This window comes from Protopterus annectens, chromosome 4.part0, assembly GCF_019279795.1.
Source record: "Protopterus annectens isolate FY-2018-M chromosome 4.part0, PAN1.0, whole genome shotgun sequence".
NCBI classification, from domain to species: Eukaryota; Metazoa; Chordata; order Ceratodontiformes; family Protopteridae; genus Protopterus; species Protopterus annectens.
In genome coordinates this window covers 1,854,049,714-1,854,075,516 of record NC_056733.1, presented here as the reverse complement: position 1 = coordinate 1,854,075,516, position 25,803 = coordinate 1,854,049,714, and the positions used below count along the sequence as shown (strand labels likewise).

General features: G+C 38.5%; 1 protein-coding gene across 2 annotated transcripts in view; it reads right to left on the bottom strand.

Annotated features, from left to right (window-relative positions):
- Window positions 1-25,803, bottom strand: part of ATP10B (ATPase phospholipid transporting 10B (putative)) — a 2,370,254-nt gene that overhangs the window by 37,743 nt on the left and 2,306,708 nt on the right. For both annotated transcript variants that reach the window (XM_044069530.1, XM_044069528.1), the window contains 3 exons: window positions 14,731-14,931; window positions 8,827-8,907; window positions 1,682-1,786 (listed from right to left, as the gene is read on the bottom strand). In XM_044069530.1, the coding sequence (XP_043925465.1) occupies window positions 1,682-1,786; window positions 8,827-8,907; window positions 14,731-14,931 (387 nt within the window). The remainder of the gene's footprint in view (window positions 1-1,681; window positions 1,787-8,826; window positions 8,908-14,730; window positions 14,932-25,803) is intronic.

Sequence of the window (25,803 nt, the reverse complement as noted above, 5' to 3'; positions counted from 1 at the left end):
CACAGATGGAAAAATACTGTTGGAGGTTGTTCCCTAAAGTATTACACTAAATGGAAGCCACAGATGGAAAAATACTGTTGGAGGTTGTTTCCTAAAGTATTACATTAAATGGAAGCCACAGATGGAAAAATACTGTTGGAGGTTGTTTCCTAAAGTATTACACTAAATGGAAGCCACAGATGGAAAAATACTGTTGGTGGCTGTTTGACTGTAACTTGCAACTGCAGCCTCTTGGTGACTCAATGACTCACTGATAAAGACATTTTGTTTTGCAGGCAAACTACTCCATGAGTGACCCTTCAGGCAATGATTCAGTAATATTTCTCTGCACTGTCCCCTCTCCCAAAGCATACATACATCACAGACTAATATCTTGAAAACATGTATCTAAACACTAGCCTAAACCTGAACGTCAAAGATCATTTGGCTGCAACCCTCTGCTTCACACTAGTAAACACATACAGTAAGTGGCATATCTTATACTGACACAATTGATAGATTATGCATGTAAGATTGCTCATTGTAAGACCACTGTCAAATTTCTGCTGTATCCTAGTTAGTGATTTATGTAAGCTAGACTATTGTCAATGCAAGCTAAATGTATAATCATGCATTAGAGCTTTTCCTGCTGTAACCCACTCAAAATGTGTTATACCACATCAGGTTAGCCTTTGTTAAACAAATTGAATAGATGTTTGCTCCTGTTGTGTTGTGTCCAGCATTCCACACAGAGTTTGTTTGCTGTGATTTTTGTCTCCTTTTTTCTTCACACTTACCCATTTCCAGATGCCCCAGCTGACCCATTAAGCAGCAGAGTAAACTAGCCATCCTACACTAAGCATCAAACTGACAAATGACCGCTGCCTGGCCTCCTTTTTAGTTCCACGGGTTAACACCCTATTGCCCAACTCGTCTGCATAGCAGAGGGAAAAGGCTGTATTCAAAGTTTATTTTTCTTAAACCAAAGTTAGCACGACATGGATATGTAAATAACTGACAGGGAAGAAATAATTAGCTTATAGGATCTGAAGTCATTACTGCATGAAAATATCCCCAAAAATATGCAAATTCTATTTCAAATAACAAAAAAGAAGCAATATCTCAGCAGCCAGTCCAGGATAACATTAGAAAAAAGTAAGAACAGTGTCATTGGACTACTTCTGAATACATATTAAGTGTGAGTACTTTACTTTATGCAGTTCAAGCTTAACATAATTTCATATTTCCAGCAATGCATTTAGCTATCATGAGCAAAGGTAGTTTGCTGTGTTCTATACCCAATAAAAGTATAAAAATGTATCTGAATAATTTCAGTGAACTTTCATGGCAGCAAATCCCAGCCCTGAGACAAAGGAAAAGCCATTAGACAATAATTATGGAAATATAGCAGTATTCTAGAGGAATGACTCTTCTGATCACTGTTTAATTTAGCTCTGAATTCCCTTGTTGTACACTATAAAAATGTGATATAAAGTAATGCAGATGGAAAACATATGTTAGTAGCAGATAAATGCATTTCCTTTGTCAACCAACTGAATTAAGGGGGAAATATGCTTTTCTACATTATTAGGTAAAGACTATCTTCTCACTGAGGACTATGTTCCCAAGGTTTAAGAATGAGGCATTGTCACTTAAATCTGGTTAGTGTTTTTTTTTTTTTACTGAATATCACACTACTTACCCAAGTTTTAATTTCAATGGCCAAATGTAACAGTATAGTCAAGAGAGCCACAGTGTTAATAGGTAACCCAAATGAATACACATCGATATCGGATCCCATGTATGTCTATAAAAGAAGCATAAAAAAGTTTTAGTAAAGTAACAATTAATTCAAAATACTTACCAAGCCAATCTTCTCCAGCCATTTAATATAGAGTAACATTGTGTATTTAATAATATGATTACAAACAAATAGAACACAATAAAGCCTAGGCATCAACTATATACTGAATCAGAGGAGCACAACTGAACTCTGCTTTAATTTGAGACCATCACGTCTTACAAATATCTTATACAGGTGCAATGGGTATAGGATATTTTTGTAAGGTTTACTTACTCTTGTAGTACATCAAAACCTTGCTATGAAGTTTGTTTATTTAAAGCAAAAATATTAGCACACAGCTGACTAATGCAGAAGGATGTGCAAAACGAAACAGTTCATCATTTGAACATACTTTAATACACTTTTTCTAGAGTTCATGCCTGCATTGGCAAAATCCAAAGGAAATAATTGACAGTCCCGTTGCTAAGCAATAAGTGATATCGTTACTAAGGTATGTAAGGAAATGCTCTTTTTGTGTTACCATTCCTACTTAACAAAAGCCATTAGCAGCTGTAAGTGTGTACAATTGACAAGGAAGTACTTATTTACATAAACTGATGAGCAATGTTTAGCAGTTGGTTAAAAAAGCATCAGTGACACTATGTCTGCAGGATTTAAACATGTGGCACACCAGAACAGAACAGGAGAAAATATATTTGCTAAAATGAACACTAAAACTTCAATATAACTGAATAAGAAAGGCTGTCGGGAGATAATGAGCCAACATTCGATCTGATGATTGCATCTGTATACCTATATATTACAGAACAACAATTGACTTAAGTACTGGTGTCATTCAAAGGGGATCCAATGCCTGTCAGCTTGGGATGATATGCTCGACAAGCCACGATGCTTCGCTAGGGACGGCTTTGCACCTGTCACCCCTGGGATTTCGGATATTGACAAAGGCTCTTGCTACCCCCATAGTGCCTTTTTTAGGCAAGGCTCAAAAGACAAACCCACCTCCATAGGTATCACAAAGGATAAGAAACTAAGAGTAATGCTACAAAATGCCGGAAGTCTAAACCTCAAGATGCACGCACTCAAAACTCTCCTTAGCATGGAGAACATCGATATCTGTGCAGTAACAGAAACCTGGTTCAGGGCTCCTGAGAGCACCCCAGCACTACCAGGTTATACCTCATACCATGCTTTTCGGCCCCAAAACTTGGACCAAACCACAAAAGGAGGAGGAGTATCGATATTCATCAAAGTTACCCACACCTCCAGGTTGGTGGCAAAGCACGAAGCATCAGAGACTATCCATGTGCAACTAACAGTGGGTAAAACTGCCTTCCGGTTTATAGCCTGCTACAGACCACCCTCCCAAACCCAGGAACCCCACTCAGCCTTTCTGAGAACACTGGAAAATATGAAGCTCTCTCCAAACACCATTATATTGGGCGACTTCAAATACCCAAACATAGACTGGGAGCATTACTCTAGCTCCAACACCCTAGCCCAAAGGTTCCTAGAATTTATGAACTCAAATGCTATGGAACAACTTGTTACCACTCCCACAAGAGGGGAAAACATACTGGACCTGATCAACACCAACATGGGGACTCTATGCTCCAGACCAGAAGTGTAACCTTCACTGGTAAGATCAGACCATAAACTAATCTCACTGGATATTCACATCCCAACCCCACCCCCTGCCCAGAAAACCACAGTGAAAAACTTCTCTAAAGCAAATTTCACACTCCTCAAATCCGTGGTGGAATCCTTCAAAGCCCCCGGGCCTGTGGAAAATACAGCCCAGACCGCAGAATCCTTTATAAACACATTCTATGAACACCTTTAGGAATGCATGGATCATGCAATCCCAAATAAAACCAAGACCCAATCCTCCAATGGCAGACGTCCTGTCTGGTTGACCCCAGCCATAAACAAACTATACAATAGAAGGTGGAAGCTACTAAATGATAGAGCAAAATCCCAAAAAGGGAAGGCATCACTGATCAGTATTAGCAAAAAACTACGGGCACTCATAAAATTGTCTAAGGCTAGCTTCGAGAGAAAAATTGCACAGGACACTAAGGATAATCATAAGGCTTTCTTTAGTTATGTTAGGAACCTGGGTGGTAATTCCCAGATATGCTCAGAATTAGTCCAAAATGACAAAAAATACACTGAACCCACAGACATTGCCAACATCCTAGCTGACAGGTTCAGCGCAAACTTCCCCCCCACCAAAGGGCAAATATCTATCCCAGCAGAGTGCTGCCCCCCTGACATCTCAGATGCTCAGGTAAGAGCCGCTCTCTCCAAAGGAAAAAACACAGCATCAATGGGACCAGACAGTGTCCCGGGCTGCGACCTACATGAACTCCAAGAAGAGCTAAATCCAAACATAAAACTACCGTTCAATCTCAGCCTTACTACAGGATATGTGCCCAAAGAGTGGCGTACAGCAACAGTGGTCCCTCTCCATAAAGGTGGTGCCTCAACGGATCCTGGAAACTATCGCCCCATTAGCCTTACTAGCTTGGTCTGCAAAGCTATGGAAAGGATCATCATGGACCTCATAAATAAAGATACTGGGGACCTACATACACTGGATCCTACCCAGTTCAGCTTTGTTAAGGGCAGATCCTGCCTCTTAAACCTGGTTGATTTCTTTGAAACAGTCACCAAGGCCATTGACGAGGGGAAGGTGGTCCACACAGCCTACCTGGACCTCGCAAAAGCCTTCGATACAATACCCCACTCAGGCATTATAGATAAGCTCACCAGCTTAAATATAAACCCCTATGTCACTAGATGGATTGCAAACTGGCTCAAGGACAGAACCCACATGGTTAGAATTGCTGGAGCCATGTCAGACTCCAAACCAGTTACAAGTGGTGTCCCACAAGGCTCAGTCCTGGGACCTCTCTTGTTCGGTATATATTTCTCGGAGGTACAGGCCAACACGGAAGGACTGTGGCTAACCAAGTTCGCAGATGACTGCAAACTGGGCGCCATAATCGACTCTCCAGCCGACACAAGCATCCTCCAAAAGGGTCTCATAGAAACAGACAACTGGTGCCAGAGCCATGGCCTCAAGCTAAATGCCAAAAAGTGTACAGTCATCCCCTTTGGCAAAAACAAAGTGCCCACAAATTACCACATAGATGGTAATCCATTAAGTACAGAAGAAGTAATTAGGGACCTGGGGACCCAAGTTGATAGCAGTCTCTCATTTGACAACCACGTGGCCAAAGTGGTTAGAAAAACATTTTATATAGCCCATCTAATCATGAAGGGATTCACATCTAGATCAGGGGAGGTCATCGTGCCTCTTTACTCATCCCTCATCAGGCCCATAATTGAGTACAATGCCCCTTTTGGGATGTACCTTACCAGTCACCTGCAGCAACTGGAAAGACCCCAAAAGTACCTCATCAAGAGGATCAAAGGGCTCAAACAGATGCCATATGCTGCCCGGTTAAAGAAACTCCAGCTCTACTCAGTGGCATACCGTCTGTTCAGAGGCGATCTGTGCCTGACGTATAAAGCCACGTCCAACCCGGAATTAATGGACATGCTGCACCTCAGAAAATCCAAATCCCATTGAGCTATGCGCTCGAGCAACTTGAACCTCAGCACTGAAATAAATAGGACATGCTGGAGGGACAGATTCATAACCCAGAGGCTCCCTTCACTCTGGAATAAAATCCCAGTCCAGGTTAGGCAGAGTCCCTCACTGACTCTCTTCAAGAGGAATCTTGATGAGTGGATGGGAGATTGTAGGTTTACCCCGGGTATCACTTCTGTGTCACTGTTAGACAGAGGCACAGTATACTAACCTCGAAAAAGGGCATAGCAAAATAAATTTAAAATGGGTGGTGAAAGCCAAACACACTCTGGCTAGGCTTATAAATGCCCTAGGGCAGATAGCCTAGTATGAACCTATGAACCTATGAACCTATAAGAAAACAACTACAAACAGATGATAAAATATTCAGTTCTACTGCATTCTCATTAGAGAGACTAGACATCTATGGGAAATAAATCTTCTCAGTGTCTTCATAACACAGATAAATAAAAATACATACATATTCTAACAGATAAGTGGTAAACTACTAAATTCCAATACTTCCCTGCCTAATTCATTCTGCCTTTTGTCTTTGTAAAACCCTTTACTCGCAGATAAGATCATAATGAGCTGATATTTTAAGAAGGTAAAGTATAGGTCCAGTTGAATTCTTCCAATGCAGACAATCAGAACTAAAAATCAAAGCTACAACTGTCACTGTTGAAACATGCACAATGGAAAAAAATGAGCCAGTAAGCCTTACTTAAGTCTCATTTTTAGCATGACCAGTCATCAAAAATGCTGTGAGAATACAGACATTTCTCAAAAAAGTAATATGGTTTAAAGTTCCTTGCAGAATTTTAATAAATATGTTATAAGTTCTAGCTTTTTCCAAATAATTGAATCAAGGAGCCTTCAATAACTACAACATTTATCCTGTGAAACTGTTCTTATATATGCTGTCTGATGTTTTCTGATTCACTGAAGCTTCCTCCTAGCAATGTGATATATGCTAGCCAATACTGAAACACATTACCTACATTCTATAGACATCCCTCACAATTAATGTCCAAAAGATGTAATAATGCAATAAACAGTCAAACTAGGAAGATGGTGGGTCTACAAGCGTTGATGCAGGACAGGAGAGTGGGCATTGCTGGTATCAGAGATGCATGAATCCCTGACCAAAATGGGTAGGGCTGTGGGACATGGAGATGCCTGTGTATGGAGAGTTCAGGAATTAAAAAAGAATGGAAGTTGAGGTGGTATAATATTTTGGATAAATGATGGAATAAAATGTTAGGTCAGAAAGAAAAATGAGGAACACCACAACATGATAGGGTCAAGGGTCAGAACTGGATGGGGGATCGCAGATATACCCCAGGGATTACTTCAGTGTCACTGCTTGACAGAGGCACAGCAAAATAATAGGCATAGTTTTATTCAAACTAAAGAGGTGGCGAAAGCCAAATAACTATGGGCTAGGCTTATAAATGCCCTTGGGCAGATAGCCTAGTACGAACCTATGAACCTATGAACCTATTATACACAGTGTCTTGGAAGTTACGGTAGAGGAAGACGGAGCCCTGCTTGGTAGATACAGTGAATCACCCACCAAAGATATAAGTACAGAAGGCCGAAAAATGGAAGAAGAAGAATAAAGGAGTTGGGCGAAAAGAATGTAAATCTGCAAAGAACAGAAGGAAAGTTTCCAAGCTATAGGACAGAGGAGAAGCAGGAGCTGATTGAGGTCTTAGATTATTAAGGGTAGAGTTTGTTGGAGTAGAACAAAATCAGAAATTACACAATTCTGCAGATTGTTCCAGTTAAGCAGAGGATGTTATAGATATCCAGGTGAATGTGCCTTTAGCCAAAAATAATTAAGAGTTGTAGGGGGTTAAGAAAACAAAGGCAAAGGAGATAGTGCAAGATCTTAGGAAACTGGCCTTTGCTGACATGGAGGATAGAATCACAGATGAACTGGGAGTAAACAAGCTATTAAAATGGGTGTGATGGGGAGTATTCAGGGCTATGGATAAAGTGTTTGAGGAGAAGGCCAATGTGACTACATAGGAATATAAGATTTGCAACTAGGGCAAAATATATGGCATGCAAAAAATGTAATGACAGAGAGAGTGTGGACACAGAAGAGGTTGAGATCAAAGAGACCTACAGAAAGTCAACAAAGATCATGATGGTAGTAAGGGGAGAAGTATGAAACTGGCAGAAGGGGCCAGGAAGGAAAAGGAAAGCCATGGAAAGAAAAGTCTAGGTTCTTTAGATGTACAGGAGGAAGGGATGAGCAGAACTTGCCAAGCTGTGCAACCATGTGAGGGAGATCCTTGAAGATTAAGAAAATACTGCAAGAATTCTTCTCTTCACTTTTCATTAAATAAATCAACTGGAAAAAGGCAGTTGGTATGGAAAAGGAACAAACTAGAGAGGTAAAGAAATGGGCAGTCAACAGGGCAAGGAAGAAAGAGCTGGTGAGAAAACTGGATACTCTTAGAGACCATAAAGCCAAAGGACCAGATGGGGTAACTGTTTAGAATGTTAGGACTCTCAGTGTCATGTCCTAGAATGTGGAGACTAAATAAAATAATCAATCAACTGAAAATGAAAGAAAATCTGGACTTACGTACAGTAAGTCTGAAATTGCCATCTCTCAGAATATCCCCTTTTCTGTTAGGTATGTCAAACTTGGAATAAGAAATTTATACATCTGGATGATGTGGGGGTGCTTGACCAACCACATCAAGAATGGTGGATGGGCTTGCCACCTATAAAAAAGAAATTTAAAGAAGAAGAGTGATGTTCAATACTTGCCCTTCACCTATATTTTCATCCTTTTTATTTGGTCTGTCATGTCTGACTTTTGTATTATTTTTGAAATTACTGAAATGGTTATTTAAAAAAAAAATAGAGCAATCATGGGATGGGGGTAATCTAGGTTTTACAAGGTATATGACAAATATCATTAATCCAGCAGCGGATTTCAGGATGATAGACTGTATTATAAACTGACATGCACCAGTTCACAGTAGACAAAATGCAGATAGAGGAAAGAAGAGGTACAGATGTAGCAGAGCCATGTTCAATTCCAGCACCAGACCTCTTCAGTACATGTGTGTGTGTTTGTGTGTGTGTGTGTGTGTGTGTGTGTGTGTGTGTGTGTGTGTGTGTGTGTGTGTGTGTGTGTGTGTGTGTGCATCTGCGTGTGTGTGTGTGAATATTCAAAATTTGCACTGCGGAGAAGATATGGTACAAATAGATTACATCACAGATGACCCCAGAATGTAAGCGCTGAACCAGGAGGCTGGCTGGAACAATCTTACTGAAGTGATAATGAGTAGAGCAAAATTAAGAGAGATGGTGTGTAGATTTCTGCACTCCTTACACACAAACCATTAAATGTAACTGTATATACACAACATTTTTCCATATTATTAATTCCTCAGTTTAAGATGCGTCATTAAATACTTACAAGATATGGAACAAAAAAGCAGATGAGACTTTGGTAAAAGGCGTCCAGCATAACAATCCAGAATGACGATCGCTTATATGCCTGCAAATGATAATTGGATGAATGTACTTTTTCATAATCACATTCGCTTATGATCATTATATTATGTCTAACTGCTGACCATCTACAGGTGCAAATTAATGAAAGCAAGATGTAGTCTATGCTTACAAAAAGTAGTTGGTTAATTCAGTATTTCCCTGAGCTCTTTATGCTACACAGATGTGTATATACTAGCACACATTTACCTTAGAACCTGTGCCTAACTGTACCAATCAAAAGGAAAACAGTTTCACTAATGACAAAGCAGAGATATACATTTACTTTACATCCTTCTCAGCAATACACTCTGACAATAAATTAACTCCATTTTGATATATGCAACCTTCTTCATGCCTGATTGTAGCTGAAACTCTTAAATCTGGGAATGTCTTTATGGAATAATTTAATGTAAAAAAACAATGTCAGGTGATGGCAAAGAAGCCTGGTCAGGGGATGTATGATGTAAAGGTAATGGCATTTACAGGAAAAAAAAAGGATATTGACATCTTTCTTTAAGAATAGTGGGTAAAACACAATAAAGAAGAGCTTACATGTTTGAAATAAACACCATCCAACAAAGATGTGGCCAATGAATGCGACAAAGCAGATGATGATGATTAACATCAGAAATCAGAAGTCTTAAACAAAAAACCTTCCAAAGCTTAATGCGTAACCTAACAGGTAAGGAAGGAAAGGAAAAATATGGCACAAACCTTCAAAAGTCTCTGTGAAAGTACAAAGCAAGTAGAATATTACAGTACAATCAATTATGGCCGCTGTTTCTGCTCAAGAAATGTATTATATTTTGTGGAGGGTAACTTAAATAATAGTCATATGAGGCAGTTATATGTTCGAGTTATGGCAAATGCTTGTCTAGAAGAATAATGCATGGGGGACCTCTTTAAGGTCATTATGTTGCCCAGTATCTCTATTTGAAGGAAAACTCTACCCTACAACTAAAAAAAAAATGTTCACTCTATCTTTGTTTCCTGGCCTATTTTAACACCTCAGAATCACTCTAAGTGCTTTATTTGTAAGTTTAGCCTGTTTTGCACAACATGGCTACCAATAGGGCTTGATGTATCAACATAATCTTGTTCTCCCTCAACCCTTTCTCTTTCGCATAATACTTTGTATGACTCATGCCAGACATTAGGAAGTAAGTTCGAATTCACATGCCATATAATGGGATTTGTAAGGATCACTGTTATTTGCTTTACCTTCTGTAAAAGGATTGCTTCTTTTTTATCTGCAATCACCCTCATTTATATTTGCCTCTGATCTTGTTTTACACTATACTTAGACGTTATCTAGTTACAGCCAGAAAAGTAACTAAATTGCAGGCCTTTGTTCAGTGTTTTCATTTGAAGTTCAAGAGGAATTGAGAGTCCCCTCCCCCACACTACTGCAGAGGTGTTACAACTGTCATTGCACTGAGAGATCCTTGCAGAATCAATTCCTCTTAGGCTACAAAAGAAAACCCTGAACAAAGGATTACAATTTAGTTACTTTTCTGGCTGCAGCTGGATAACTTCTAAGTATATTGTAAAACAGCGTCTGAGCCAAACATATATGAGGGTGATTAGAGACAGAAAAGAAGCAGTCCTTTTGCAGAAGGTAAAGAAAATAACAGTTACCCTCCCAAATCCCATTATATGCCAATGATGTGGGAATTCAAAGTTACTTCCTTATGTCTGACATGAGTCATATAAAGCATTATGAAAAAGAGAAAGGGTTGAGAGAGAACATGATCACATTGATATATCAAGCCCCATTGGTAGCCATGTTGTGCAAAACAGGCTAAAATTACAAATAAAGCACTTAGAGTGATTTTGAGGTGTTAAAATAGGTCAGGAAACAATGACAGAGTGAAAAAAAAAACAGAATTTTTTAGGTCTAGGGTGGAGATTTCCTTTAAGAGGTTGAAGGGTTTTCAGTCAAATGGAAGTCAACTGGGAGTGGTAATCAAAAGATCATCTCTGCAGATATCGTTTTTAGTGGAGGGGTGTAAGAATGGGTAAGGCATAAATAATCATGCTCTGCAAGAATGCAAGAAAACTGATATGGGAATAATCCACTCAGCTCTCATACATGACAGGAAAAAAAGAAAGATAAAATAAGCAAAGGGTGGATTGTAACAGAATCAGGTACCAGTGAAGTTATTTGCATTTGAAGTACGATATCATTATGTATACACAATTCATTTAGTTGAAAGTATCATTTGCCCTCACATTTTTTGCTGTCAGTACTAGCTGAATGGTTGGATTTTCATGTTGAACTTTGAGTGTGAGGTATGTTGAATTGGATACTAATGCCAAAACTTTCATTTTCAATAAAAGTTTTGAATTTGTGGTTGTGTGTGTGTGTGTGTGTGTGTGTGTGTGTGTGTGTGTGTGTGTGTGTGTGTGTGTGTTTGTATTGGTCTGTGTGTCTTGTTTACAGATGTTTTTAAAGAAAGGTTGTTCAAACATACTCCCTAAACAGAGAACTAGAGGTAAATCACTGCTCACTATAACCAAAGCATATAATAGTGCAGGAGACTCTAATAGTGCAGGAGACTCCCTGTATTCAACATATTATGACAAAGACTGGAAATACATCCCATTAACATGGAAATTAATCCAAGAGCTAAGCTCCTTCAACAACAACTAAATCTCATCTGATGGACAAATGGCATGGCTCCTGCTTTCCCACAGGTCAGCTCTGTATCGTCCATCTATTTTTTACCACAGACCAGTCTCGGCACTAGTCTAACTATGTGTACAGAGCCTGCAACTTACTGAACCTATCCCCAATCCCAGACCTCCTCCACTACTCACGCTACACCTTTAAAACACAGAGTTTCCTTACCTCACTGATGCTTTGTGATTGGCACTCTATACCTTTAACACACAGAGTTCGCTTACCTCACTGATGCTTTGGGATTGGCATTCTACACCTTTAATACACAGAGTTCGCTTACTCCACTGATGCTTTGCGATTGGCACTCTGTACCTTTAATATACAGAGTTCTCTTACTCCACTGATGTTTGCGATTGGCACTCTGTTCCTTTAATATACAGAGTTCCCTTACTTCACTGATGCTTTGCGATTGGCACTCTGTACCTTTAATATACAGAGTTCCCTTACTCCACTGATGCTTTGCGATTGGCACTCTGTACCTTTAATACACAGAGTTCCCTTACTCCATTGATGCTTTGTGATTGGCACTCTGTACCTTTAATACACAGAGTTCCCTTACTCCACTGATGCTTTGCGATTGGCACTCTGTACCTTTAATACACAGAGTTCCCTTACTCCACTGATGCTTTGCCATTGGCACTCTGTACCTTTAATACACAGAGTTCCCTTACTCCACTGATGCTTTGGAATTGACACTCTAACTTTAATAAGCAGAGTTCCCTTACTCCACTGATGTTTGCGATTGGCACTCTGTACCTTTAATACACAGAGTTCCCTTACTCCACTGATGTTTGCGATTGGCACTCTGTACCTTTAATACACAGAGTTCCCTTACTCCACTGATGCTTTGCGATTGGCACTCTGTACCTTTAATACACAGAGTTCCCTTACTCCACTGATGCTTTGCGATTGGCACTCTGTACCTTTAATACACAGAGTTCCCTTACTCCACTGATGCTTTGTGATTGGCACTCTGTACCTTTAACACACAGAGTTCCCTTACTCCACTGATGTTTGCGATTGGCACTCTGTACCTTTAATATACAGAGTTCTCTTACTCCACTGATGCTTTGGAATTGACACTCTAACTTTAATAAGCAGAGTTCCCTTACTCTGCTGATGCTTTGTGATTGGCACTTTATACCTCTAACACACAGAGTTCCCTTACTCTGCTGATGCTTTGTGATTGGCACTTTATACCTCTAACACACAGAGTTCCCTTACTCTGCTGATGCTTTGTGATTGGCACTTTATACCTCTAACACACAGAGTTCCCTTACTCTGCTGATGCTTTGTGATTGGCACTTTATACCTCTAACACACAGAGTTCCCTTACTCTGCTGATGCTTTGTGATTGGCACTTTATACCTCTAACACACAGAGTTCCCTTACTCTGCTGATGCTTTGTGATTGGCACTTTATACCTCTAACACACAGAGTTCCCTTACTCTGCTGATGCTTTGTGATTGGCACTTTATACCTCTAACACACAGAGTTCCCTTACTCTGCTGATGCTTTGTGATTGGCACTTTATACCTCTAACACACAGAGTTCCCTTACTCTGCTGATGCTTTGTGATTGGCACTTTATACCTCTAACACACAGAGTTCCCTTACTCTGCTGATGCTTTGTGATTGGCACTTTATACCTCTAACACACAGAGTTCCCTTACTCTGCTGATGCTTTGTGATTGGCACTTTATACCTCTAACACACAGAGTTCCCTTACTCTGCTGATGCTTTGTGATTGGCACTTTATACCTCTAACACACAGAGTTCCCTTACTCTGCTGATGCTTTGTGATTGGCACTTTATACCTCTAACACACAGAGTTCCCTTACTCTGCTGATGCTTTGTGATTGGCACTTTATACCTCTAACACACAGAGTTCCCTTACTCTGCTGATGCTTTGTGATTGGCACTTTATACCTCTAACACACAGAGTTCCCTTACTCTGCTGATGCTTTGTGATTGGCACTTTATACCTCTAACACACAGAGTTCCCTTACTCTGCTGATGCTTTGTGATTGGCACTTTATACCTCTAACACACAGAGTTCCCTTACTCTGCTGATGCTTTGTGATTGGCACTTTATACCTCTAACACACAGAGTTCCCTTACTCTGCTGATGCTTTGTGATTGGCACTTTATACCTCTAACACACAGAGTTCCCTTACTCTGCTGATGCTTTGTGATTGGCACTTTATACCTCTAACACACAGAGTTCCCTTACTCTGCTGATGCTTTGTGATTGGCACTTTATACCTCTAACACACAGAGTTCCCTTACTCTGCTGATGCTTTGTGATTGGCACTTTATACCTCTAACACACAGAGTTCCCTTACTCTGCTGATGCTTTGTGATTGGCACTTTATACCTCTAACACACAGAGTTCCCTACTCCATTACTTCTTTCCTTTCCTCTCTCTGTTCACTGAATATCTCTTGGACACATACCATCTCCAATCTTGTTCTCTCTCTCTTTCTCTAAAGATTGGGGGCCAGGTCTAAATACTAACCACCAAAATAATGTCTCGTAAAAGCATGTCATCTCTTTTTTGAATAAAAATGCATGGTTTATACTCTGTATGCTATTTTTTCTCTCCCTGCTACACCACTAAATGGAAAAAATACACACTACAACTAATTTAGTGTCATAAGGTCACCTTATAAATAAGATGCATGATATATATTTTGTGATATGCTTTGTAAATATAAAGACACTGTTTAAATATTCTGTATTCTGCAAATTTAGCATTTAAAATAGCATGTAATCTGTAAATTGCTGTATACTGGTTGTATATTGCTATTTGATATGTAATTTTGATAATTTTTCAAAAAAAAAAAAAAATCAGGGGAGCTTTTCTCCCTGGGCCTTCACTAAAAAGGGATGAAGCTGAACTAAGCTGGGCTTTCCCAGTAAACAAAGGCAAAATAAAAATAAGGAAATAAATAAAATGAAAACTAAGAAATGCAGTTAACCAAATCTCAAATGAAGAGCAAGCAGCATTATTTTTCCAGCTTTAGTTGTAATAATCATGCACATTACATTTCAGAATGTAGAAAGACATGTTTTGTCTCCTGTGGTTACCATTTTTAAATTAAGCATAATAAAATACTGTTGCTAATAACTGCATTGCATTTACCTCTGAATTCTGACCACTTTTATAAAGCTCAGGCAAGCCCATCAGTGTTTCTGCAGAAACATCTCGATCTAGAATTCCAAAAACTATTGGTGGAATCGAAGTGAAGAATAGGTTAAAGAAAATGAGTAGCCAGTAGTCAATCATGGTAGTTCCAGAGAAGCCACAGAAAAACTGGTACCAGAAAAGCAGGTTCACATAGGCCTGTTAAATAACAGAAAAAAAAAACATGAACTTCTAGAACAAGTATGTTGTTTATGCAATGAATACATCTGCAGACGTTATGATGAATATTACTCAAAAAATTTTACGCAAGATGTATCAAACCTCATATCTATTGAAATTAATGCAAAAAAAATCAACAAGCCACAAGGTTAATTTATGTTAGTTTTATTGATTTGTTCATTTGGTCAGCCTGGCTCATCTGAATGGGATTTGTTGCTTTGGGTTTTCAGTGAATTTATCATGATGCCTTTATGATACGTGGTCTCTCACTATATGAACAAACATCAGAACATATAAATCTGCCACTCAAAAAGATTGATGTCTGAAAGGCATGTCTGTTGTCAAAATAAATTTCCTTTACTTCTGAACATCATGGTTCAGATGTTGTATGATCTTTATTCTTTTCAAACTGGTATCATCTGAAAAAGTAACATCAATCCTATACAAATGCCTTATTTTTTACTATCTTTACAAAAATAAATCATTTTGGACTTTAAATCATTGAAATTTGATAGCAATTATCAGTCAAATTCTGCAGTAAAAACAAATCTCTTCTCAGTATAGTTTATTCATATTGCCAATTGCCAATTGCATACTACAGGTGGAAAAAGGTAATATAAAATCTGTCAGATATATCAGACAAGCAAGTAATGCAAACTACTGAGGTTCTTCACAGCCATTATTTTTCTACAGTAGCATTCTGAGTTGTCTCCATCTGTTTACTACCAGTCAAATAATTCCGTAATCCAGCACTATGCATTCTCCCCAGTACAAATAAGCACTTTAATTTTTCTGCCAGAGCAGTTAGTTTTACTTATCAGTTTCCCTTAACAAACAACTAGACTGTATATTGTGCTTTCTTTACAGTAGAAAAGCTCTGGTCTTACAACCTTAAACAAGAACATCAAGAATCACCTGTTCATATAATTGATGGTTGAAATTCAAATAACTGCTGGATAAACAGACTTTAATAATTAACTAACAACTACTCTTATCACATTTCTTTTTCTGTTTAAAAAGCTTTGTTTTATAGTAGACATTACTGTAAATAGCAATTTTAGTTGTTAATTATTGTCCTTTAAGATATGTATATTTTTTTTATAATATTTCTATGATCATATATTAATGTTTTCTTTCTCATCTTATGGTTGACAAAAAAAGTAAGGTCCTTTATCCTTTCCCAAATCTTATGCTCCTCCTCCTCCTCCTTGGTCCATTCTTCCACATTTAAGCTCCTCAAATTGAGGAACAGAAAAATAATTTGTATATATATATATATATATATATATATATATATATATATATATAAAGAAAAAGAAATATAGCTTTTAAACAAACTGATTGCTACATTTTGCACTAAAGCTCTTCAGGTATGACCACAAATGCAATACTGAGATACTGGCATTAATTTCTGAATGCCTGTCATTAGTTATGCACCTGTATAGGCATCTGCTGATTGTACCAACTAACACATTGTAGTTGGGGAGGTTGCCCCCTTCACCCGACTCAACTACAGTATGCTTCTCATAGGACTACAGGGTTTCCAATATAAAAGAAAAATATATTTATGACAAGTTTTGAGTCACAGAATGGTTAAAATATCTTAATAATGCCACATGGCCCTAATGGAGATAGTTATTTGCTTCGGATACATGTTAATCTTTTGACAGACATCTCTTCAACAACCAGTAGATCAAAATAATGATGATGGAACACCTTTTAACAAATCACAAAAGCATGTTTTTGTGGGGGTATGTGGGGTGGGCAAGACATCCTGTATTCCAATGTGGGGAGCAAGCCCCCCCCCCCCCAATCACACTCTAAAACTGTATATATCTACTCTGAAGTTGCACAACAGTGGAGAAAAGGAAAAACTCCACTGTCAGCAAAAGTTTTTTTGGCTTAATTTCTTCAATCTATAGGCAGTCAAAGAAACAGCTCCTGATAGACTGACTTACACCCTCTGGTTAACTCTGTTGTGCTGAAGAGAGCTACAGTGTTTAACAACCTGACAAGTACTCATTCAAAATGTAAGCAGTTACAGTAAGATAACACAAGGATGTCTTGGTTCTGTGAAAGGGTGAAACCACTTTGGAATGTGAACAACAGCAGTTAAAAAACACAATTTCCAGAGATACCTTTAAGAAGCTGTTATTTATGTGTGACAGAACATGCAATGTGTGGTAATGACTGATACTATGGGGTCTTTGGCTCCTTGACTTAGTTAGTGTAGTATGCATGCATATACGTAGTCATAAAATAATAGTAGACTACTTTGTCATGTGCTGGGCTTAAGGAGTCCATGCTATCTAATGTTCAAAGAATGCATAATTAGGTGTTACATGGTCTTGTTCGTCAAAATTTACATCACACTAATACAGCTGCCAAACTCGCTGGAATAAAGTTGTTTTGCCCCTGCTTGGAACTATCTTTCCGCAATGGTAGCAAGCTTATCAGAATCCAGCTCTCGTGCAGTTGTCTTCACAATATTTTCTTAATTAATGAAAAACGTAGCCAAAGAACAACTGTTTACCCCCAGCTGACTACTTCAAAACCCTTGTTGGCAGTTTTTTTAACTTAAAAAAAAAACAACTCAGAGGAACACAAGTGGAAACAAACCAAATTCAAACACCAAAAAATATCAATGACAATGATAAGTGGAAAAGTTTATTTATTCTCACATAATTTAGCACTTTCATCCAACGTGTACAACAGGACTTCATCAGAAGGAAGTCTAAACAATGCAGTTCCCTTAAATAAGTAAAATGAGTTACATGACACACACCACATGGTTGAAAGTCACAAGCTTTGAATATCTCAAATAGAAAAAAGCACATACAAAAATATATCCAGGAATAAAATATATACTATACAAATAAAATGTCTAAAGCAATCCGAATGGAAACACATAATAAACTATTTTAAGCCTTTTGATTAAAAAACAACACTTAATATTAATGCTGTTGGTTATACCTGGATATTTGTTAGCCTGCATCCTTAACTGCCGTGAAATGTCTTTCATCTCTAATTTGTTTTAAAACTCTCCACCCCTTAAGTCTAAGAGGAGATGATTTAAAACAAAAAAGTAAACTTGTATGGTGCTTACAAATACCACTGTCCATATATAGTGCATTGTTAACATTTTTTGGTTTTCATGGCACACAAATGCTCCATTATTCTCTTAATAAGGTATCTTGTAGTCATGCCAATGTATAAAGCAGGGCGATGTGAAAATAAACTTACACAGAGTATGCCCAGGGCAAGTATTAGCATTGTGGGGCCCCCAGCAAAAGTCAACTTGGGAGGCCCTAGACACTTTCAGTGTAAGTATCCCCCAGTCACTGCCACTCTTCTTAAGCAACCTTTTAGCTCATGCTGCAGAGTTTTAGGAGTAATATAAACAGACTGAACTGTAGCTACCACACTGTGTTGGTCCATCTCAGAGGGACATTCACAGTCGCTGGCATTTAGCTGCAATGATGATGCATTACAATAATTGTACAAACAGGGTTGGGCTTGGGTGAAATGGTGCCCTAGGCACTGACTACTGTATCACTCCCCACACGCATATTCTCCAGTACTACCCTCTGACCCCTCCATGCACATTACTACTTTTTTCTTCTTTTTCTCACATTTTGCCTTATTTTTCAATTTTTTTCAAGAACCAATGACTTTCTATGTTATGAAGTGCATTTTATGTATATTTTTTTTCTTTTTGCAGAATGTTTTCAACCAATGATAGTTTGAACAGAAATTAAGGTTATAGAAAGAAATTCAGTTGCTACTTAGTTTTAATTTTCCTTGCATCCTTTTGACACACCTTACCTAGCCAAGACAGCACAGCACTAGTCATTTATGAAATAACTCAATTAAACCAGGCCCCCATAAGTCATAAGACTGTAAATGATCTGAGGTTCATTTTAGAGCATTTTCCCAACCTTTTAATCCAACTATGGCGTGAATAAAAATCATGAGTAAGAAAAGAGTTTCAGTCTTAGTTTTTCTTTCATGGAATACACAAGTTATGCCCAAGGCTTAATGTTCAAATCAGACAAAATAATAGCTCACAATAACCTAACCAGTCAATTGTTTGTGAGGATGCACAAATCCCGTCTGGAAATAATGACTGCCTCCCTACCCCCACTCCCCAAAAAAGACCATCTCTGCCTGTACATCCCTCTGGTGTCAGACTGGAATGAAAGCAGAGGTTCAAGTAGCCACAGTCATGTATTTCAAGTGACTGTTGTCATACATATGCATAGCACGCCTCATCAACCCCTATCCCCAAAAGGCAGCCACCACCTGAATAAGTGCCTGATGTATGATTACACGGAAAGTGAAAAAAAATAATTACAGTAGTGCAGTCTACTTTGTTGTTCTTAGATACTACACTGCCCCTGCACAAGTTATAGTGACTTTCTTTACACACCTCCAAGGTGTTTGAGAAAAGTAAAATAAACAATAAACACACTGTATCCAGCCCCAACAGAAACTGCTCTGTGCACACCTCTAAGATTTGACTGCAATGAAAATTTAAGACGTAATACCCACATTCCCACCCCATGCCCCGCATAAGCTACAGTAACCTTCTTTATATACCTCTGAGTAGGGCTGCTTTTAGAATAGGTGGGGTTGTAGGATAGAGGCCACCATTAAGTCCTTGTCAAAATCCATTTATACAGCCAGGGGTGTGGGGAACTTCCAGACCCATTCAAGTACTAATATATAGATATAAATAAGGGTCTGAACAGTATTTGATGTTTTTATATGCCATATTTTTAAAAGTTAATTACTTCTAAATTGCATTTTTACTGCTATGCAGAAGTTTTGCATGTGCCTAGCATTATTGTACATGGGCACAGATAAAAGATCAGTGATATTTTTTAAACACACACACACACACACACACACACACACATACACATGCATGCACGCGTGCACACACACACACACACACACACACACACACACACACACACACACATGCATGTGAGCATGCACACACCCACATTCAGACAAACTGGAGGAATTCCATTTCCCCAGCTGCATGTTTTTGAGGTGCTTAAGGAAACCATAGCAAAAAGTTAGACACACGCTAAAACATATACACAAATGGGGGGAGAGGGGCATGCAGACACCACAACAAAAAAACACAGCCAAGAACTCAACCAGAGCAAAGCACTGAAAAATGGCAGAGCTACTCACTGTGCCACAGTTCCAATAAACAGATGAACTCATATACAGCCAGCAATGTTGTGTAAGGTCTGTTTGTGATGGTAAGTGAGAGAAAATATGGCTAGCTTGTCACTCTTAAATAAACTGCACCCCCCAAGCCTATAATGGTAATGTAATGATGTTTGTGCCTGAAAGTGAAGTAAAGCAGCCAGTTTGCTCCTCTTACACTGCAATGCATTCATTCACACACGCGCACACACACACACACACACACACACACACACACACACACACACACACACACACACACACACACACACACACACACCAGTTCTTGTTTTGCACTGATTTCAGCAAACAGCAGTACATTGTACAACATTATACTACCACTCCTGATCAGTGACTCTTGTTTAGCAGTCGCCATACAACAGCAGGAGTTAGTCACTTTTATTTGCCTCCTAAAGGTGTATTGTGTACCTTTCCCTGACTTTGCCTCATAATTTTGCTCTGACCCTTGCAAAAAGTTTGATTTGCTGGTAAATCATTCAGAATTGCAGATGTGCAATAAATCCAAACATCAGTTCCATGCTTCTTATTGCCCAAAAAAATGTATGCCGATGCAAAATATGTTATATTATTAACATTTTAAGTGAATTAGAGTGTTCTTCTTTTGGCTTTTCCCAGTTAGGGGTTGCCACAGTGGATCACCTCTCCGCGCATGATTGGCAGTGGAGTTTTACAGTGTTGAATTGCCTGCCCGACACCCAACCTTCCACTGAAGGCAAAAGCATGCACACACTCACACCTATGGCCAATTTAGAGTATCCAATCCACCTACAGCATGTCTTTGGGATGTGGGAGGAAACCAGAGCACCCGGAGGAAACCCATGTGACCACAGGAAGGACATGCAGACTCCGCACACAAGGCACCCCAGCTGAGGATTGAACCAGAGAACCTCTTGCTGTGAGATGGCAACGCTAACCGCTGCACCACCATAGCCACCTGTTTTAAGTGAATTAGAGTAATATTTAAAAAAGCGTTCCTGATCTTGAGCCTTTATTCTGCTATTATTTTCACCTTGCCCAGAATGCTTGTTCAAAGAAGTTGAGTTATAGTGTCTGTTGTCCTGTTAGTATTTATAAAACTCCCTGAAAGAAAAAAAAAACATCTCTGAAGATTGGGAGCATCAGCTCTTCTTAAAATCCAACATAAGCACTGAGATCAGTAACTCTGGGCTGCTGACCTTTAGCACTTACCTTGCTGATGTTTATTTAGCGATTACTGGTTTTATCCTAACTTGGTCATATCACAACCCTTTTTTGATAAACTGAAGACTTGTGAAATGAATAATCTGTTTTTTTTTTTTTTTGCTCATCTATTTTTTCCCAGAGAGAAGCATCTTTTAAGGAGTCCCCACAGAGTTAAGGTTGATCAGGGAGGACTCCTCAGCCACAGGCATTGCAGGTGCCTAAAACTGCCATGATAGTTTTAATGGAGAGAATGCCCACCACTAAGACTTAACTAAGCCAAGGGTACTATGTTAGTAGAAATACAATCAAGAAGTTGGGGGTGGAGAGTCTGCAAAATGGTTTAGGTGTTTACCTCTCAAGTACAGGATGCAAGGTTTGATTCTTACCTCTGAGGAAAACTAGCTAAGCTTAAAATAGTCCACAATCGCAGCTAGCCTAGTAATTATCTGTAAACATTTCAATTTGGGAAACATGTTACTTGAGACAAAACAATGTTACGATAACCAGAGATATCTTTAAATTTTAAGTGATATAAATAAGAGTTTTTAATACCCATGTGGTTTATTAAGTACACAAGATTGCTTTTCTAGCTTTTGTTGATTTGACAAATATGTAACCAAATATCAGAATAAGAACTTGTTGTAGTTGCGCCCCCCCCAGGACCTGGAGGCCCTCAAAGACTGCTTGTTGGTGCCTAAAGTTAGCTACGACAGTCATAAGAAGTTGGAATCCTATGGTTTTGTGAACATGTTCTAAAACTAAAGTGGATCCTTTAAGTATACATCTATAACAGTGCATTTCCTACATGGATATGTGCCTCTAGGTTTATGTGTAGATGGTATTTCTGTCAAAGTACAGTTCATTTGAAACAGTGACTTTAAATCACCACCCTTTCTGCAAACAAATATTGGTGATTGCCTATAATACTGATCAGCTCCTGATTAGCGAACATAATTTTCCAACCTACTGTGGTACATCTAATCATGGGGATATCAATTGTTATTTCCAAACAAAAAGATCTATATGCTGCAGGTGCTTTACTTCGAAACGTCAGTATTGTTAGAGGTGCAATTTCTTAAGAAGTGCAGAAAAATATCTTTATTTTTGAAACTAGGATCACATTCGGAGCTTTGGAAGCATCACTTACAAGCCCATTGCTGCCTGTAGGTCAGTACTAGCTTTTTCATACTTTCTTTGCTGCTGCCGTTCTGCTGACAGATAAATTCATTTATTAGCAGATTGGGTGTGAGAATAAGCGTATCAGTAGATTTGCCAGTCACAAAAAAATAATAATAATAGAGATAAAAAGGTAGGAGACCTGGCTAATGATGTGAATTAGAGCACACACGATATACTTAACAAAGAACATAAATTCTGGCTGACAGAAATGTCATTTAATTAAAAACTGAGAGAGAATGTGCTTTCATGCTAACTCTTGCTTCATCTATTTTAAGGAACCAGCTGGAAAAAACACACGCATAGATGCTTAAATTAATTACACTTTGGACTGATTCATAATTCTAATGAATGGTTGCCATGTAAAATGCATGCTGTATTCAGCTGTCCACTAAAATAAGAAACAAAAATGACAGTGCAGCTTGATTGCTGACCTGTATGCCTGATTTAGTGTTTTTTTTTCCATCTAAAATCCATTCTAAAGGCTGCTAAAAAACTTTAAAGTTTGGTAAGCTGAGGCTTCATTTTTTCATTACTACTTAATTTTTTTTCTGAGAGAAGTAATGTCATCAGTTTAGGTAACTTTTTGGACAGACAGAGAGAGAAAGAAAAAATAATTAAGAAATATCATGTTGGTCCACTAAAAGAAAACACAAGGACCCTGGAATACAGATGTGACATAATACCTTTTTCTAGACTAACCTTGGTTTTACAATTATTCATCTCAGATGAGAGTTTGCCAAAGCTCAAGCAGCAGCCAGTACCACTCTAGATTTCATAAGAACACCACCACTGCATTACAAGGTTCTAGTAACAGAAAAATGACAACATAGTGAGCTTTGAGATGGTAAACTGAATGATCTAGTGATTTCATCAGAACACCACCACTGCATTACAAGGTTCTAATAACAGAAAAAAAAATCACCTCATAGTGAGTTTTGAGATTGTAAATTGAATGATCTAGTGATTTCATCAGAACACTACCACTGCATTACAAGGTTCTAATAACAGGAAAAATGACATCATAGTGAGCTTTGAGATGGTAAACTGAATGATCTAGTGATTTCATAAGAACATCACCACTGCATTACAAGGTTCTAATAACAGGAACATGACATCATAGTGAGTTTTGAGATTGTAAACTGAATGATCTAGTGATTTCATAAGAACATCACCACTGCATTACAAGGTTCTAATAACAGGAACATGACATCATAGTGAGTTTTGAGATTGTAAACTGAATGATCTAGTGATTTCATCAGAACACTACCACTGCATTACAAGGTTCTAGTAACAGAAAAATGACAACATAGTGAGCTTCGAGATGGTAAACTGAATGATCTAGTGATTTCATAAGAACACCACCACTGCATTACAAGGTTCTAATAACAGGAAAATGACATCATAGTGAGCTTTGCGATGGTAAACTGAATGATCTAGTGATTTCATAAGAACATCACCACTGCATTACAAGGTTCTAATAACAGAAAAAAAAATCACATCATAGTGAGTTTTGAGATTGTAAACTGAATGATCTAGTGATTTCATCAGAAAACTACCACTACATTACAAGGTTCTAATAACAGGAAAAATGACATCATAGTGAGCTTTAAGATGGTAAACTGAATGATCTAGTGATTTCATAAGAACATCACCACTGCATTACAAGGTTCTAATAACAGGAACATGACATCATAGTGAGTTTTGAGATTGTAAACTGAATGATCTAGTGATTTCATCAGAACACTACCACTGCATTACAAGGTTCTAGTAACAGAAAAATGACAACATAGTGAGCTTCGAGATGGTAAACTGAATGATCTAGTGATTTCATAAGAACACCACCACTGCATTACAAGGTTCTAATAACAGAAAAATGACATCATAGTGAGCTTTGCGATGGTAAACTGAATGGTCTAGTGATTTCATCAGAACACCACCACTGCATTACAAGGTTCTAATAACAGAAAAAAAAATCACATCATAGTGAGTTTTGAGATTGTAAACTGAATGATCTAGTGATTTCATCAGAAAACTACCACTACATTACAAGGTTCTAATAACAGGAAAAATTACATCATAGTGAGCTTTGAGATGGTAAACTGAATGATCTTGTGATTTCATCAAAGCACCACCACTGCATTACATGGTTCTAATAACAGGAAAAATAACATCACAGTGAGCTTTGACATGGTAAACTGAATGATCTAGCGATTTCATAAGAACACCACCACTGCATTACAAGGTTCTAATAACAGAAAAATGACATCATAGTGAGCTTTGAGATGGTAAACTTAATGATCTAGTGATTTCATAAGAACACCACCACTGCATTACAAGGTTCTAATAACATGAAAAATTACATCATAGTGAGCTTTGACATGGTAAATTGAATGGTCTAGTAGTTCTGATGCTACGTGTTTGATCTATGTGCAAAAGATGTATCAAAACAGTATCCAGGGATGCCTTGTATGCCAGGCAAAAATCACCTGTCAGAAGTTTAATATCTCATAAAGAGATGGGGCTTTGTGGTGATCAGTGTAGGATATTGTGTTCACTCCCTGTATTCTTTTTGTAAGGAACCTTTCTGGACATTCCAGTTGCTGCACGTGTCTGACTGGGGACATGAGAGATGAGTACATTAGTAAAATGACCTCTCTGGACCTGGATGCCATGCCGTTACTTATAAGCAGAGCACCACAGAAGGATTTTCTTACTACCTTGGGCACATGTTCGTCAAAGGTTAGGTTAACATCTGCATAAATTCCCAGATCCCTGACTAGTAAATCAAGTTTTATGGGTGTTTTAATAATGACATTGTTACGCAGGAAGGAAGGTACTATAATGCATTTCAAGGTATTGAGTACTAAGCATGGCTTTGTACTAAGTGTTTGTGTTACACATTCCTGAAGAGTGTTCTCATCTTGGGGGGATACAGTAACTGCTCCAAGTTTGCAATCATCGGCAAACTTGGTCAGCCAGAGGTCCTGACATTAGATTTGACATCTGAGAAGTAGATGCCAAAGAGAAGTGGGCTCAGCACAGAGCCATGAGGAAATCAACTAGTGACTGTCCTCTTTGTGGACACCAGTCCTAACCTCTTGGACCATGTCTGTGAAGCAGCTCGCTATCCAGCATATTAAAAAAAGGTTTAGGCCTAGTTCTGTAAGTTTGTAGACAATGCCCTAGTGGGGTATTGTATCAAATGCTTTAGCCAGATCTAGGTAGGCAGTATGCCTTGTCTTCCCC